The sequence below is a fragment of the Chiloscyllium plagiosum genome, chromosome 18, assembly GCF_004010195.1.
Source record: "Chiloscyllium plagiosum isolate BGI_BamShark_2017 chromosome 18, ASM401019v2, whole genome shotgun sequence".
NCBI lineage: Eukaryota > Metazoa > Chordata > Chondrichthyes > Orectolobiformes > Hemiscylliidae > Chiloscyllium > Chiloscyllium plagiosum.
The window spans coordinates 32537294-32555064 of record NC_057727.1 but is presented as its reverse complement, the minus strand read 5'-3'; the positions used below and the strand labels follow the sequence as shown (position 1 = coordinate 32555064).

The window sequence follows — 17771 nt, the reverse complement described above, 5'->3', positions numbered from 1 at the left end:
TTCTCTTTCACCTCCCCTGACTGTAGAGAAGACTGAAAGATTCTGGGCAGCGTCTTTGCAATTTTACTATCACTGCCTTTAATATCCTTGTGGTAGCATCTTCTCAACTTCTAGCTTGTCGAACCCTTCAGAACCTGGGTATTTCAATAAAATTACCCATCATTCTTCGAAACACTGATCCATTTGGCCTTTCTTGATAAGTCAACCTTTTCATCCCAGGAAGGAGCCTTGTGAATCTCCTTTGAATAGACTCCAATGCAGCCAGCCAGCCTATCCTTTTTAAATACCAGGAGCAAAACTGTACACAGTGCTCCAGATAGCTTTCCAACTCTTTTACAGTTGTAATAAGACTTCTCTGTATTAAACGCCAACACTACTCTCCCAGCAATAACAGTCAAAGTTCCATTTGCTTTCATAACTTTTTGTATTTCAGGCACAAGAACCACAAATCGGTCTGCAGTGGTTTAGATTAGATTTTTAGATTAGATTAGATTACATTACAGTGTGGAAACAGGCCCTTCGGCCCAAAACGCCAACACTACTCTCCCAGCAATAACAGTCAAAGTTCCATTTGCTTTCATAACTTTTTGTATTTCAGGGACAAGAACCACAAATCCGTCTGCAGTGGTTTTATTAGGGCTTTCTCTCCATTTCATTCTTATCAAAATGAATGACATCACACTTTCCAAAATTAAATTCCATCACCAGCTTTTTTGCCCACTCACTCAACATCACTATATCCCCTTGCAGATTCCTATGTCTTCATCACAACATGCCTGCCCACCTATTTTGTATTGTCAGCAAATCAGCAATACACTTTGACCCCTTCCCCAACTCATTAATACAGATGGTAAATAATTGAACTTATATCACAGAATCACCAGATCTTAATGGATTAAAATTATCCTAGCAAGTTAAAATAATTTGTTTTATATTCTCTTGAGTTTATATTCTGCTGTAGTCTAAAAATAACAGCAGTTACAGGGTAGATAAGGAGAAACCATTTCCTCTTGTGGAATCCAAAACAAGGGATATGATCTTAACGTTAGGGGGTTGTAGGGGTCATGTCCATCGTTGACAACATCCATGACCAATTGACAGATATTTTTAAAATTTTCCATTTAAAAAACTCAATATTTAAAAACTGAAACTGCAACTGAGGAGAAATAAACAATGGATTCTCATTTGCTGTTTGCAAAATAACTGTATTCAGCTGATAAGATTAGATTCCCTACAGTATGGAAAGAGGCCCAATAAGTCCACACCGACCCTCTGAAGAGTAACCCACCCAGATCCATTCCCCTACCATATGCTTACCCCTAACTAATGCACCTAACACTATGCGCATTTTAGCATGGCCAATTCACCTGACCTGCACATCTTTGGATTGTGGGAGGAAACCAGAGCACCCAGAGGAAACTCATGTAGACACGGGGAGAATGTGCAAACTCCACACAGACAGTTGCCTGAGGCTGGATGCTTAGTTCTACTTTTCCGTTTTTAATGTGTGATACATCAAGCCTAGGAGATTTCACCATTTCTTCCAGCCAAAGTCACTGACTTCATTGGTAAATAAGTGACAAGATTAAAACATACATCAGGTATATCCATTTATAAATCTTATAAACTTAAATAATCACTGGAGTCAATGCTAAAAATGTAAACCTAGTAAACTCTTCGGGGATCAGGTTTCCATATATCCTTCTGAGAAAATAGTTCAAGATTGTTTTAAAAAATAGAGCTAAATTGTTTCCCATTCAGTTTTATTTAGGACTTTGTGGCATTGGATCATGTCACTAGATGATGAATACTGAATGAGACAGACAAACAGAAAGGCCACTGCTGTTATTTTTAGCAATTGGTTGAGTCACTGACAACTGACAGTGAGGCAACCTTGAAAACAACGTAGTCAGAATGTTCTAGGTCATATTTTGAGTAAAGAAACACAAGGTGAGTAAATAAAACTGCTGGAATAGACATTTCATAGAGCGTGCTCATACTGGTAACATTTCTGTCTGATAATCGAAAGTAACACCTAAATCAATTATGTTGTTTGCTGAAGTCACGAAATATAAATAGATCAACTGAATCTGCAGGTTTTATAGCTCCTATTAATGGTCATACACTACTTGAAAGTGAAAAATGCCAGAAATTTGTATCAGGAACAAGTTTTCTACAAGTAATTGTTTTCTAAAGCATTTTCATCCCAGCAACAAAGGGACAAAATATTCTCCAACAACGAAAATTACATTTTGGCCTTGAAACTTGATTGTGCAATATTTGATATTCGGGTGCTAAATGAGTTTACAAGTTAAATATGATTTGCAAGAAGGTTCATTATGAACCAGAAATGTGTTATGTTTAATTACGCTTCTCTGCAAGTGTGCATAGTGCATATCAACACTATTTAAAATCAAAGAATAACTTATACAAATAAGATTCCTTTGCCTGTTATAGGGCCCTGGTGTGATATTGGTCTGCTTTCAGTGCCATGCGTAAACTCACTAAAAAAACTTGGGATATAGATGATAATGGAATAGTGTAGGTTAGATGGGGTTCAGATTGGTTTCACAGGCCAGCGCAATATCTAGGGCCAAAGGGCCTATACTGTGCTATAATGTTCTATGTTCTATTAGTGAGCAATAAAGGATTGTTCACCAGAGCTATTTAAAGAGGTTATGTAATACTTAACAGGTTGGTTGCTGGTTTGTAACTTCAGGTTGCATGGATACTTTTTGTTTCTTAACAGAATCTACTAAACTAAGCTTGACTGATGAAAATTAGATGTTTTTGGCGGCTTTATAAATAATGTTCTAGATTAGAGTGATGCTGGAAAAGCACAGCAGTTCAGGCAGCATCCGAGGAGCAGTAAAATCGACGTTTTGGGCAAAAGCCCTTCATCAGGAATACAGGCAGAGAGCCTGAAGGATAGAGAGAATACAGGCTCTCTGCCAGTATTCCTGATGAAGGGCCCGAAACGTCGAATTTACTGCTCCTCGGATGCTGCATGACCTGCTGTGCTTTTCTAGCACCACTCTAATCTAGACTCTGGTTTCCAGCACCTGCAGTCCTTGTTTTTACCTGCTTTATAAATAATTTAATTGCAGTCAAAGTGGTCTGATAATGTCATTGGAGTTGTCAGAGCAGAGGGAGAAACAGATCAATCAACAAATCATGAAAAGAGAGAGGAGAGTAACAGCATCATACAGGATGCCATACCCATAATGGATTTCAGGATTAATTATCTTACACAAAAGGAGGTTGGTGCTGAGCCCTCATGCAACCACATATCGAGTCTCACATCAGGGTATCAACGGCATTATGTTTAACCTTAATGGCTGCTTAAAATCACCTTGCCCTGCATGGGTTCCTTTTAATCTTCAGCTGGCAACGTTAAAAACATGTCACAATTTGCTGTCTACTGAATTAAGAAGATCATCAAAGCTCTCCACAGCAGGAGGAATATCTCTATCTTGTTTCCAATGAATAAAGCAATGCCAGGATGAAAATGTCTTAGGCATCACCTGCTTGGTAGACTTGCCCAGGATAAATGACTTTTGCCAGTCTGTTCCATATCATCAGGTTGGTATTTTTGGCAATCAGAAGAACTTCTACTCGAAGTACAGTTAATATGTGATCATCATAGAACATGGAGGAGTACAGCACTGGAGAAGGGTCTTTGGCCCATTAAGACTGTGCCCACCATGTTAGCATTCTAATCTAATCCATCTGCCTGCATATGCTCAATATTTCTTTTCTCTGCCTGTTCATGTATCTGTCTAAAGGTCTCGTAAATATCGCTATTATTTCTGCTTCTACCACCTCCCTTAGCAGGGTGTTTCAGGCACCTACCACCCTCTGTATAAAAAACTTGCCTCTCACATGTCATTTAAACTTTCCCCTTCTCACTTTAGACTTATGCCCCCTAGTATTTGACATTTCCATCTTTGGAAAAAGACTCCAACTATCTACCCTATTCATGCCTCTCATCATCTCAGATACTTTTATCACGTTACCCGACACCCTCCGATGCTCTACTGGAAACAATCTAAATAATCCACCCTCTTTCATAGCTAATACACTTAAATCCATCCTGTGAATCTATGTCCACCATATTGAAGGCAGTCATGACTTAATTGACCTGTGACAGAGCTCTGTATGCATCTTTATTCTAGTCAGACAGTCAACTATTATCTGGTACAGAGACTATCCTGTCCAAACAGAACTCAAGCTTCCTCTCAGCTAGCTGGGCATATTTTCAGGATTGGCCTATAACCAAGGAACAAAAAACATGATTGAATAAACAATCATCCTGCTCAAGCAACAGGACAGTTCTGGAAAACTTTGCAATACAAGTCTTAGATTTGTGATTATCTTCTAGATGTTCCATAATTTTGCCATCTTGAAGCACCAGCCTATTCTACCCCCTAGTCAAAGAGCAACACCCCAAGGTTGAGGATAACAAACAGCAGTGACATAAACACAAGTGTACTACCTTCAGAGTTCATAAAGAGCACTACATATAAGCCATCTCTCTAAATCTCCAGTGCACCAACAGTCCCAAAATTAATAGCCCCACCATCTTATTGCCTTCCTTCAGTCCAACCTTATGGATCTTCCCATCACTTTACTATAAACGATGGATACCAAAGCTAAATCCAGAACAATAAATACATATATCAAATATTCAATGTAATTTTAATTGTTGTCAGGAAAGTTATTAATCAGAATAAAAGTTTATGAATGCTGTATTCTGCCACCAGGTTCACTGAAGGGAGATATTTGTCAAGCAACAGTAAAGGACATCAAGAGAATCAAACTGAGGGAGGAAATAGAAGTTAAATAATTTACGCTCTATATTTATATACCTACAGGAATCTTTCACTACAAATTATGGTACACAATTTGCTTGGTGTGAAAGGGCAACAATTATTTAGGTCAGAATCTGACTGAGAATTTTTAACATGAATGTAACAACAACAGATGAAGAATGGGCAGATCAGGAAATAATGCAACATATCCTGGAACAAAGTCTGCTAGATGCCTGTGCACAGGATCCTTGTTTGCATTCTGTTGAAGCAGAATTGGAGGATTTCAGGTACAGTGCAGTAATCCTACCCTTATTTCTATATCAAGCAATTACACCTCTTCATATTCTTTCATGCTGATGGTGCTGGTATGACCAGCATTTTTTACCCACTGCTTGAACTGAATGGGTTACCAGATCATTTTATAGGATAGCTCATTTAACCATAGTGCTGTGAGTCTGGAGTGACATGTAGGCAAACAAAGGTAAAAGTGGTATATTTCCTTAACTAAAGGACATTCGTGCATTTACAACAATTGATAATCACCGGTTTAATTGAATTTAAATTCCATCAGTGGGGTTTGTACCAATGTCACCAGAGCATTCAGCTTGGCTGCTGGATTATTAACCAATGATATTGTCACAAAAGCATCATCATTCCATATATTATGGCCTTGATCTTGTAGAAATTATTCACTATACTGATCCAGTGCTTCCATTCCTTTCTAAACAAGTATATAGTTTATGTCGACTATTATTGGCAACAACATATGTTCATGTAATATTATCTCTACACACTGTAAAAAAAAAACATTGGTTGCCAATTTACTTTCTTCCCAGTGCCTTGTGATAGGAAATCAAGCTTTGATAAGAGTGGATTAAATTATACATATAACATGTGTCAGATTTGAATGCAGAAAATGCTAACTCGAGTACAAATATTTCAAAACCTCAACTTATTCTTTTATGCAGCAGCCCAATTTCCCATCTGAACTACAGTCTTTACCAAAGAATCAGTGGCTTTTTCAGACTTTTAGTATCACAGCATCACATCTTGAATTTAGTCACCAGCAATAATAATATTATTCATTTCAAACAGAAAAGGAAATCGCATCTTACCCAATATTGTTGGGTCACGGCTGCCACGGGTACTGTGCATTCATTGAGGGTTAAACCAAATGACTAATATTTATTTATCGACATTATGTCCATTATAGCTGAATCCAATCCTTCATCTGGTAGCCAAGCAGTGACCATCCTCCATTGGTCAGTAGATAATGATCAAAAGAACCAGTTGATTATTTTGTAAAATCCAAGATAATTGTATCATCGTAACAGCACCGTGGGTGGCACGGTGGCACAGTGGTTAGCACTGCTGCCTCACAGCGCCTGAGACCCGGGTTCAATTCCCGACTCAGGCGACTGACTGTGTAGAGTTTGCACATTCTCCCTATGTCTGCGTGGGTTCCTCCGGGTGCTCCGGTTTCCTCCCACAGTCCAAAGATGTGCAGGTCAGGTGAATTGGCCATACTAAACTGCCCGTAGTGTTAGGTAAAAGGGGTAAATGTAGGGGAATGGGTGGGTTGTGCTTCGGCGGGTCGGTGTGGATTTGTTGGGCCGAAGGGCCTGCTTCCACACTGTAAGTAATCTAATCTAAAAAAGCACCCTTGGCCACAATCAGCTGACTCAGCAAAACTAAAATTAATGGTTCACAGTCCATAGAGATCATACTGTAAACTGTGTTTTATTCACCGAAGGAACATGACACATCTTTTTACGTTTAACCTAGGGAAACAAGAAATTGTAACGGTCTCAAAGATCAATAGCTGCTGTAATCTAATTTATGACGAAACATGTTTCAAACATATAATTGTACTCCTATTGTTTGCATGTGTCTAAGTATTTGACTTATACTTAAAACAATTCTATTGTTTTATTGAATAATTGTGCTATTTTAAAATGACTAAAATAGAAACAAATGTCCAGCTCAAAGCTTCAGCAACACTGAGATTTAAAAGCTTTAAAAAATTACTAGAAGTAAATTACAAAGTATAGAACAATAGTAAACTTGGAGCATGTTTCTAAATCTGCAGTTCATATAACCTTGCTCTTGTGTGTAGGTTCTTACCAAGTAAAGAAAACAGGAAGGTTGTCGAAGCAATAAAAACAGGTGAATTAATATACAATTACAGATGGTTTGGTATTAATCACAATGCTTGAACAACACATCTAAAAAAGGAAAACTGAGCAAACATGTAACAGACAGCACTATTGTACATGGATGGATTTACTTGACAGGCTTTTTTTTTTACTGTGTATGTAGTGTGCCCCACAGCACCTTGGACCTGGGTTTGATTCCAGCCTTGGGTGACTGTATGTGTGGAGTTTGCATGTTGTTCCCATGTCTGCATGGGCTTTCATCGGATGCTCCAATTTCCTCCCCCAGTCCAAAGGTTAGGTGGATTAGTCATGGTTAATGCAGGGTTACGGGGATGGGGTGGGGTCTGGTCTGGGTGGGATGCTCTTTGGAAGATCGGTCTAAACTTGTTGGGCCGAATGGCTTCTTGTTGCACTGTAGTGATTCAATGAAGTATCTTTCATGCAGCAAGTCCAGACAATAAATTTCCAAAATGCATAGATAAAAAATACAAGGGTAAATCACACTGAGGTTCCATATATTACCCACTGATTAGCAGTGATTCGTGAATTTTAGTTTCTTTTCGAGGACTTAATGCTTCCTCCATCTATTATTAGGTGAATTGTCATTGGGGAGGAAAAGTAAAGGGATACTACACATTAAAACTGTATTCATTCAAACATCAATCTGCATGGAGCACTTCCTGCCATATACAGTTCCACCATTTGTTTCAAAGGTTACTTTGACATCTTAACTACATTTACTACCTTGTGTGCTCTGTGGAGTGGAATACTTGATAAATTATCTGAATATTTGAAATTGTTTTCCTGTTATCAGCATCCTGTAAATGACTGAAGAATATTTCGTTTCTAGGTCAGGAAGCAGATGTGCAACAACTGTCCACTCATTCCTTTGCATTTACTGAAGTTGATGAAAGAGGTTGGCTTCCTCTGCACGAAGCCGCTGCACAATTAAATCAGGCAATTCTTGGAGCTACGTTCAAAGGTGACATTGTCAATGTTAATGTTGTTATTTATTAATTTTAAATCAACTAGAAAAACATCAATCTTGAGTTAGTCCTTGCTCAATTATGTCTTCAGATGTGTGTCACCCCTCAATGTTGGTTGCTTTCAATAGCATTAGAAAAGCCATCAGTGTCAACTCGTGATGGACAAGGTCTGCTACTGATATCCATCGGAGATAGTTTACGACTTTTGGGAATATCATGGTTTAGGAGTTAGGCTGTACAGAATAGTTAATACAGGAGAAAGTGAGGATTGCAGATGCTGGAGATCAGAGTCGAAGAGTGTGGTGCTGGAAAAGCACAGCCGGTCAGGCAGCATCTGAGGAGCAGGAGAGTCGACATTTCGAGCATAAGCTTTTCATCAGATATAAAGAGATGCCCAAGGGAGGTGAGAGAACAAATGGGAGGGTGCCCTCTTGAACTGTCCTACTTGTCCAGCTTCCTTCTCACCTATCCGCTCTACCCTCCTCTCCGACCTATCACCTTCACCCTACCTTCATCTACCTATTGCATTCCCAGCTACCTTCACACCAGCCCCACCCCCCTCCCATTTATCGCTCAGCTTTCTTGGGCCACCCCTTATATCTGATGAAGAGCTTATGCATTGACTCTCCTGCTATTCAGATGCTGCCTGACCGGCTGTGCTTTTCCAGCACCACACTCTTCAACTCAGAATAACTAATACACTGTGTTTGTGAGAAGGCAAAAAAAAACTTTGCATTGTTGGTACTACCTTATAATTTTAAACATGTTACACTGGTATTTGTTGTAAACATTTTTACAAGGAAGACCAGATTTTCAAGTTATGTATAGGGTTGTCATCTGCATTGTTTGGAATTTTGAACAGGATTGCTTATGAAAACATTATAAGAAGTTGAATTTAAAATTGTATACCATTCAATTAAGAGCAAGCAATCTCTGCACTGTACTTCCTGCCTTATGAAGTTCCAGTATTTGTTTCATAATGTACTTTGACACCTGAATATTTCAGTCATAGTATTGCATTCCATTTGCAGCAGGGCATAATCTAAACTACATTTAACCCCTTGAGATTCTGTGTGCTCATGAAGTGGAATCCCTTTAAAAAAAACTCAGTAACATTAAAGATTAAAAGTCATCAAATTTAGAATACAGTACTTAGTCCTACACACCAAAGGAAATTTTTCCACTGGGCAGTAGAAAACTCTAAACATTGGATTAAGAATATGAAATAATTACTTCTAATAAATGTAATTTATGGGGATTACTACAATAAGAGTTATGCTGACTGGAGATGTTAAGATTTCACAGCTGGAAATTTTCTGCATGCAGATAAGAGATAAAAAAGGTCTTTCTGTTAAATGGTGAAAAATATATGACAGAGGAGAAGAAGGTGCTAGATGTCTTACAACACAGAAAGGTGGATAAACCCCTGACCCTACTCAGGTTTACCCAAGAATTCTGCATGAAGTTAGGGAAACGATTAATGGGCCCCTTGCTGAGATACTTGTATAATTGATAGCCACAGGTGAGGTGCCAGAAAATTGGAGGTTGGCTAACATGTTGCCACTGTTTAAGAAAGGTGGTAAGGAAAAGCCAGGGAACTATTGACTGGCGAGCCTGACGAGTTGTTGGAGGGAACCCTGAGGGACAGGATTTACACGTATTTGGAAAGGCAAGGACTGATTAGAGATAGTCAACATAGCTTTATGCGTGGGAAATCACGTCTCACTGATTTGATTGAGTTTTTTGGAGAAGTAATTCAAGAGATTTGAACAGGGCAGAGCAGTGGATGTGATCTATATGGACTTCAATAAGGCGTTCAACAAGTTTCCTCATGATAAGGAAGGTTAGATCATATGGAATAGATGGGAGAACCAGCCATTTGTATTCAGAACAGGATTAAAGGTAGAAGGCAGAGGGTGGTGGTAGAGGATTGCTTTTCAGACTGGAGACCTGTGACCAGCAGTGTGCCACAGGGATCGATGCTGGTGCCTCTGCTTTTCGTCATTTATATAAGTGATATGGATATGAACATAGGAGGTATGGTTTGTAAGTTTGCAGATGACACCAAATTTGGAGGTGTAGTGGACAGTGAGGAAGGTTATTTCAGAGTACAATGGGATCTTGACCAGGTGGGCCAATGGGCTGAAGAGTGGCAGATGGAGTTTAATTTAGATAAATGTGTGGTGCTGCATTTTGGAAAGGCAAATCAGGGCAGGATTACACTTCATGGTAAGGTCTTGGGGAGTGTTGCTGAACAAAAAGACCTTGGAGTGCAGGTTCATAATTCTTTAAAAGTGCAGTCACAGGTAGATAGGATAGTGAACAAAGCATTTTGTAAGCTTGTCTTTATTGGTCAGTGCATTGAGTATAGGATTTGGGAGGTCATATTGCAGCTCTACAGGACATTGGTTAGGCCACTTTTGGAGTACTGCATTCAGATCTGGTCTCACTGCTATTGCAAGGATGTTGTGAAACTTGGAAGGGTTCAGAAAAGATTTACAAGGATGTTGATAGGGTTTGAGGATTTGAGCAGTAGGGAGAGGCTGAATAGACTAGTGCTATTTTTGCTGGAACATTGGAGGCTGAGGGGTGACCTTATAGAGGTAAATTACACCATGAGGGGCATGGATAGGGTGAACAGCCATGGTCTTTTCCCAGGCGTGGGGGAATTCTAAAACTATAGGACATAGGTTTAAGGTGAAAGGAAAAAAGATTTAAAGGGACCTTCAGAGCAACTTTTTCACACAGAATGGAACAAGCTGCCAGAAGAAGTGGTGAACGTTGGTACAATTACAACATTTAAAAGGCATTTGGATGGATATATGAATAGGAAGGGTTTAGAGGGATATTGGTCAATTGTTGGTAAATGGGACTAGATTAATTTAGGATATCTGGTAAGCATGGATGAGTTGGACCAAAGGGTTTGTTTCCATGTTGTACAACTCCATGGCTCTATGGCTCTATGATTCTAAGAAGATTTTGTTTTGGGCTTTGCTCTGGCTACTAAGAGCAAAACAGTGTTGTATATCTATTTTTCTAAACTAATAATCATTGCAATTTAACAAGTTACTATGAGGAGTTTCGTGTAGTTGACACAAGTGGATTTCTAATGATATTTGAATTGGCCGATTTATGTTATTATTTCTAACTAACATTTCATTTATTGCAGCTTCTCATCCTAGAACATGGGAGCAGAAAACTCTGAAGGGTGAAACCCCTCTCTTTCTGGCGGTTCAGTTGAATCTTAAAGAAAATGTGCAGTATTTACTTGAGAAAGGCTGTGAACCCAATGCCAAGAATGAAGAGGGTGATTCTGTTTTAATAACTGGTGAACCTCTCTTTAATTCTGTGCTACTTAACTTTATCAAAGATAAGGATTGAAACCAAAGTTAAATTACTTATATTGCAATCTACCTATTTATTTCTATTACTACACTGTAAGATATAGGATCAAAATCTGGCCATTCAGCACATCAACACTGATCTGCCATTCAATCATGGCTCATACATTTCTCAACGCTATTCTTCTGTCTTCTCCCTGTCACTCTTCATCCCCTCACAAATCAAGAATCTCTGTCTTAAAGAAACTCAACGACTTGGTCTCCATAGCCCTCTGCAGCAATGAGTTCCACAAATTAACCACCCTCTGGCTGAAGAAATTCCTCCTCATTACATTTCTAAAGGGTTGATCCTTCACTCAGAGGCTGTGCCCTTAGGTCATAGTCTCTCCTGTTTGGGAAAACATCCACTCCATGTCCACTCTATTCGGGCATCTCAATATTCTATAAGTTTCAATAAGATCTTCCTTCATCCTTCTAAACTCTATCAAATACAGACCCAGAATCCTCAACTGCTCCTCATATGAAAAGCCCTCATTCCCAGAATAGTTCTTGTGAATCTCCTCTGCCTCACAGCACCAGAGACCCGGGTTCAATTCCCACCTCAGGCGACTGACTGTGTGGAGTTTGCACATTCTCCCCGTATCTGCGTGGGTTTCCTCTGGGTGCTCCGGTTTCCTCCCACTGTCCAAAGATGTGCAGGTCAGGTGAATTGACCATGCTAAATTGCCCGTAGTGTTAGGGGCAGGGGTAAATGTAGGGGAATGGGTCTGGGTGGGTTGCACTTCGGTGGGTCGGTGTGGACTTGTTGGGCTGAAGGGCCTGTTTCCACACTGTAAGTAATCTAATCTAATCTCTGGACCACCTCAAACATCAACACATCTATCCTGATGAAGGGCTCCTACCCAAAACGTCGATTTTCCTGCTCCTCGGATGCTGCCCGACCTGCTGTGCTTTTCTAGCACCACTCTAATCTTGACTCTGATCTCCCTATGGAAGTGCACCAGTCACCACGTTACCAACCTGAAAAGACCCTTTTATTCCTACTCTCTGCCTTCTGCCAATTCTCTATCCAAGCCAGTTCCTTGCCCCAAACATCCCAGGCTCTTAAATTATTGAGCAGCCTTAAGTGTAGCATCGTGTCAAAGACCGTCTGGAAATCCAAATAAATTACATTCCCTGGCTCTCCTTTGTCTAATGTGCTCATTACCTCCACAAAGAATTTTAACAGATTTGTCATGCATGACCTCCTCTTGACAAAGCTGTGCTGACTTAACCCTGTTTTACCATGCAGTTCCAAGTACTCCACAATCTCAGCCCTAATAATGGACACGAAAATCTTACCGACAACTGAGGTCAGGCTAACCTGCCTACAGTTTCCTGTGTTCTGCCTCCCTCCCTTATTTATCAGGATGTTGCATTAGCCATTTTCCAGTTTCTGGGAACCTCATGACTCCAATGATTCCTGAAAGATCACCACAAATACCTCTACAATCTCCTAATTTATCCCCTCAGAACTCTGGGGTGTAGTCCATTTGTTTCAGGTGATTTATCCACCAGACCTTTTAGCTTTCCCAGCACCTTATTCTTAGGGATGGCATCTACACTCACCTCTACCCTCTAACTCACTTGAGGTTCTGGTAAGCTGCTGGTATCTTCCACTGTGAAAACTAATGCAAAGTACCTATTCAACTCCTCCACCATTCCTTTCTTCCCTTTTAATACTTCACCAGCCTCACTTTTCTAGTAGTCCAAACTCCTCTATATATTACAATCTTCTTCTTTATTACAGCAAAATTCTTTATTAACCAGCACCTATGGGACCAGGAATTTACCAATTGTTCAAATATTCCAGTTGATCATGAGGTCCACATAAACAACGTAAAAACCATATTAAGTCATAGAAGTGTAATGCAGGGGTATATACATCTCTGTTATACTTTATTTACAGCATAAATCACTTAAGTAATAATGCAAGTTTGCCTTTAATAACACTTAACGGCAGAGAGCCTTCTCACTTGCATCTGTAACTGACGACTCAGACAGCGTGGAGATCATGATAATACAGTAAACTTCCGGAATTTCATGGATATAATTTTTGCCAGCTTATTGAGAGTGCCGGGTCATATTGTGCCAATTAAAACAAAGTTTGCTGTACTAGCTCACTTACTCTCAATTTTATCTTCCCCCTTAAAATTGCTTTTTAGTTATCTTCTGCTGGTTTTTAAAGGCTTCCCAATCATCTGGCTTTCCACTAATCTTCACCATATTGCCAGCTTTTTCTTTTGCTTTTATGCTGACCCTAACTTCCCTTGTCAGCCATGTTTGCCTCATCCTCTCGTTAGTATGTTTCCTCATCCTTGGGTTAAATTTCTGCTGTGCCTCTCAAATTACCCGCAGAAATCCCTGCCATTGTTGCTTCACCGTCTTACCTGCTAGGCTTGTCTTCCAATCAACTCTGCCGGCACCTCCCTCGTGTCTTTGTAGTTACCTTTAATCAATTATAATATCATTATATCTGAATCCAGCTTCTCCATCTCAAACTGCAGGACGAATTCTATCATATTATGATCACTCTGCTCTAGGGGTTCCTTCAGCTTAAGCTCCCAAATCAAGTCTGCCTAAAGTTTTTGTGAAGATTTGTAGCTCGGGAGCTGGTTGGATTCATTGTTGGTCTGTTTGCTGAGCTGGTATGCAGATGTTTTGTCCCCTTTCTAGATGACCTCATCAGAACTGTGTTGCCTCCTGTGATGCGCTGCGATACTGTTCCACTTTGAATTGATGTGGTTCTATTTGAGCTGTTTCCGGTTGGTGCCGGTTCCAGTTTTCCATTGCAGCGGTTTGTATATTGGGTGCAGGTCAATGTGTCTGTTGATAGAGTCCAGGGGATGAGTACCATGCATCCAGGAATTCGCTTGTCGTTCTGAGTTTCACCTGTCCTAGTATCGTTGTGTTGTCCCAGTCAAACTCATGGTTCTTGTTCTCCCTGTGTATGGATGCCAGGGAGATTAGATTAGATTAGATTACTTACAGTGTGGAAACAGGCCCTTCGGCCCAACAAGTCCACCTTCGGCCCAACAAGTCCACACCGCCCCGCCGAAGCGCAACCCACCCATACCCCTTACCTAACATGGCCAATTCACCTGGCCTGCACATCTTTGGACTGTGGGAGGAAACCAGAGCACCCGGAGGAAACCCACGCAGACACGGGGAGAATGTGCAAACTCCACACAGTCAGTCGCCTGAGGCGGGAATTGAACCCGGGTCTCTGGCGCTGTGAGGCAGCAGTGCTAACCACTGTGCCACCGTGCCGCCCACATGAGAGTTGGTCATTTCGCTTAGTTGCTGGTTGGTGTTCACGGATACAGATCGCTTGTTATGTAGTTTGTCCTACGTAATGTTTAGTGCAGTTACTGCATGGGACTTTGTAAATTATACTCATCCTGCTCATAGAGGAGCTGCATTAGGACCCTATTCAAAGAGCAGCAACACACTGCAGCACTGTGGAACTTCAAAGAGAGGAAGAAGAACACCTGTACAAAGTCTTTGCTAAAAATGGATATCCCCACAGCTTCATCTGCAGATGCTTAGTGGACACCCAACACCAAGAAGATAAGACACACCCCAACACACTGGCTACTCTCTCATATATTAAAAACATTTTGGAACTGACAATTGGACTGCTCCAACCACTCGGGATCTTGACAGCACACAAACCGACAGCCACACTCAGACAGCGGCTCACCAGAATAAATGACTCGATACCCACTATGTGCAGGATGAGTGTAATTGACAAACTCCCACTGCACTAAGCACTATGTAGGACAAACAGGCAGATAGCTAGCAACCTGCTTCCATGAACACTAACTAGCAACCAAGCGACAGGACCAACTCTCCCTGGTATCCATACACAAGGAGAGTGTGATGCTGAAAAAGCCCAGCAGGTCAGGCAGCATCCGAGGAGCAGGAGAATCGCGTTTTGGGCAAAAGCCCTTGACTGGGCCAACACAATGATACTAGGATATGCTAAACAAAGAACATCAAGGGAATTCCTGGAAGCATCATCCTCGGACTCTTTAACAAACACATTAACCTGGACCCGATATCCAAACCACTGCAATGGAAAAACCGGAACCAGCACCAACCGGAACCAGCTCAAAGCTGAAGTACAATAGCAGGAGGCAACGCAGCACTGATGATGTCACCTAGAGAGGGGACAAAATGGCTGCCAACAAACCCACTAGCTCAGCAATACAGGTGTTCTTCTTCCTCTCTTTGAAGTTCCACAGTGCTGCAGTGTGTTGCTGCTCTTTGAATAGGGTCCTAATGCACCTAATAGGGTCCAACTGCGAATTCAAGACTGCCTCATTACAGATCCAGAACTGCCTGTTCCCTACTGAGTTCTACCACAAGCTGTTCCCAAAAAAAAACACCGGTAGACATTTCACAAATTCCTTTCTTGAGATCTGCCACCAACTTGATTTATCAAGTCTACTTGCATAATGAAAACACCCATGATTATTGTTGTAGTGAATTTCTCACGTCTTTTTTATTTCTTGATTTATTTTCTTCCCTATCTTGTGACTACTGCTAGGGGTCCTGTGTATAACTCCCATCATTTTTGTTTTACAGTTCCTCAACTCTGTCCACACAGATTCTACACTTGTTGACTCTATATCTTTTCTTGCTATCAATTTATTTCTTACAAACAAGGCAACCCAACCCTCTCTGCCCACCAGCCTGTCCTTTCGATAGGACTCGTCTCCTTAGATAGTTAGTTCCCAGCCCTGGTGCCCCTGCAGCCACAGCTCACACGCTCATTTACCTAGTTTCAGATATTGTGAGCATTTAAGTACAACACCCTCTGTCCTGCATTCACGGCCCCTGTTCTCAATGTTGATCCCTGTGATGTTGTGCCTGAGGTTAATTTTCTGATCCTTTCCATACTCTGTTCTATTACTTGTTCTGGAAACTTTAATAACCTCTGCCAAGTCCTTCTGCTTCTACCTTTTCCATTTTTTTTATGAACCTGAACTCACCCCCACAAATACTCATGGAGTCATAGAGATGTATAGCATGGAAACAGACCCTTCAGTCCAACTCGTCCATGCTGACCAGATATCCAAAAATAATTATAGATCCTTTTACCAGTATTTGGTCCATATACCTCTAAACCCTTCCTGTTCATATACCCATCCAGATGCCTTTTAAACATTGTAATTGTACTGGCCTTCATCACTTCCTCTGGCAGCTCATTCCACACATGCACTACCCTCTGCGTGAAAATGTTGCCCCGAAGGTCCCATTTAAATCTTTCCCCTCTCACCTTAAACCTATGCCCTCTAGTTTTGAGCCCCACTACCCTGGAGAAAAAACCTTGGCTATTCACCCTATCCATGCCCCTCATGATTTTATAAACCTCTATAAGGTAACCCCTTAGCCACAGCGCTCAAGGTAAAATAGCCCCAGCCTATTCAGCCTCTTGTTGTAACTCAAACCCTCCAACCCTGGAAACATCCTAGTAAATCTTTTCTGAACCCTTGCAAGTCTCACAACATCCTTCCTATAGCAGAGAAACCAGAATTTAATGCATTAGTCCAAAAGTGGCCTAACCAATGTACTATACAGCTGCAGTATGACCTCCCAACTCATATACTCAATGTACTGACCAATAAAGGCAAGCTTACCAAATGCCTTCTTCACTATCCTGTCTACTTGTGACCCTACTTTCAAGGAACTCTGAACCTACACTCCAAGGTGTCTTTGTTCAGCAACACTCTCCAGGACCTTACCATTAAATGTATAAGTCCTGCCTTGATTTGCCTTTCCAAAATGCAGCACCTCACATTTATCGAAGTTAAACTCCATCTGCCACTTCTCAACTGCTCCTCAAAGTTGGTTTAATGTCAGCATCACTAGGATTAAATAGTTGCTAATTCTCTGAGTCTTGATTTTGTTTTCTCCTAAGTTTATACAGTAAAAAAGAATGTAAAATCACCATTGTTCTACCAGACCACTGGGCTGCTCTCTCAGAGGATTGCTTCACCACAGGCAAAGGGAATAGTTAAGAAAGAGAATTCTTCAAGGTAACCTCAATCAGTTTCAATTTCCTCTGCATCGCAAACCAGCCAACTGAGCTAACCAATCCCTACTATACAATAGTACAGCAAAGGAGACCAGTTTTATAGTTAGTTATGTTTTAATCTTATATTGTACTGTTCTTTCCAATGAAGCATACGTCATGGCTCAACTGCTTAGTTATATGGATGTAAAAGATTCCATGAAAGTAATTAAAAGAACGCAGGAAACAGGTTGTATAAAGGATATACTAGTTAATAATCAGACAGGAATGTTGTTGTGGTTCTGTTCGCCGAGCTGGAAGTTTTTGTTGCAAACGTTTCGTCCCCTGGCTAGGCGACATCATCAGTGCTTGGGAGCCTCCTGCGAAGCGCTTCTTTGATGTTTCCTCCGGTGTTCATA

The 17771-nt window shown here is 40.8% G+C and overlaps 1 protein-coding gene across 1 annotated transcript in view; it reads left to right on the top strand.

The window, feature by feature from the left end:
- The first annotated feature begins 1866 nt into the window (after positions 1 to 1866).
- The window catches only part of LOC122559018 (dynein axonemal heavy chain 12-like), a 42480-nt gene continuing 26575 nt past the window's right edge, over positions 1867 to 17771 (top strand). Inside the window, 5 exon segments of the mRNA XM_043708117.1 lie at positions 1867 to 1950; positions 4875 to 5098; positions 6928 to 6977; positions 7818 to 7949; positions 11123 to 11281. Of these exon segments, the coding sequence (XP_043564052.1) occupies positions 4965 to 5098; positions 6928 to 6977; positions 7818 to 7949; positions 11123 to 11281 (475 nt within the window). The 5' untranslated portion in view covers positions 1867 to 1950; positions 4875 to 4964.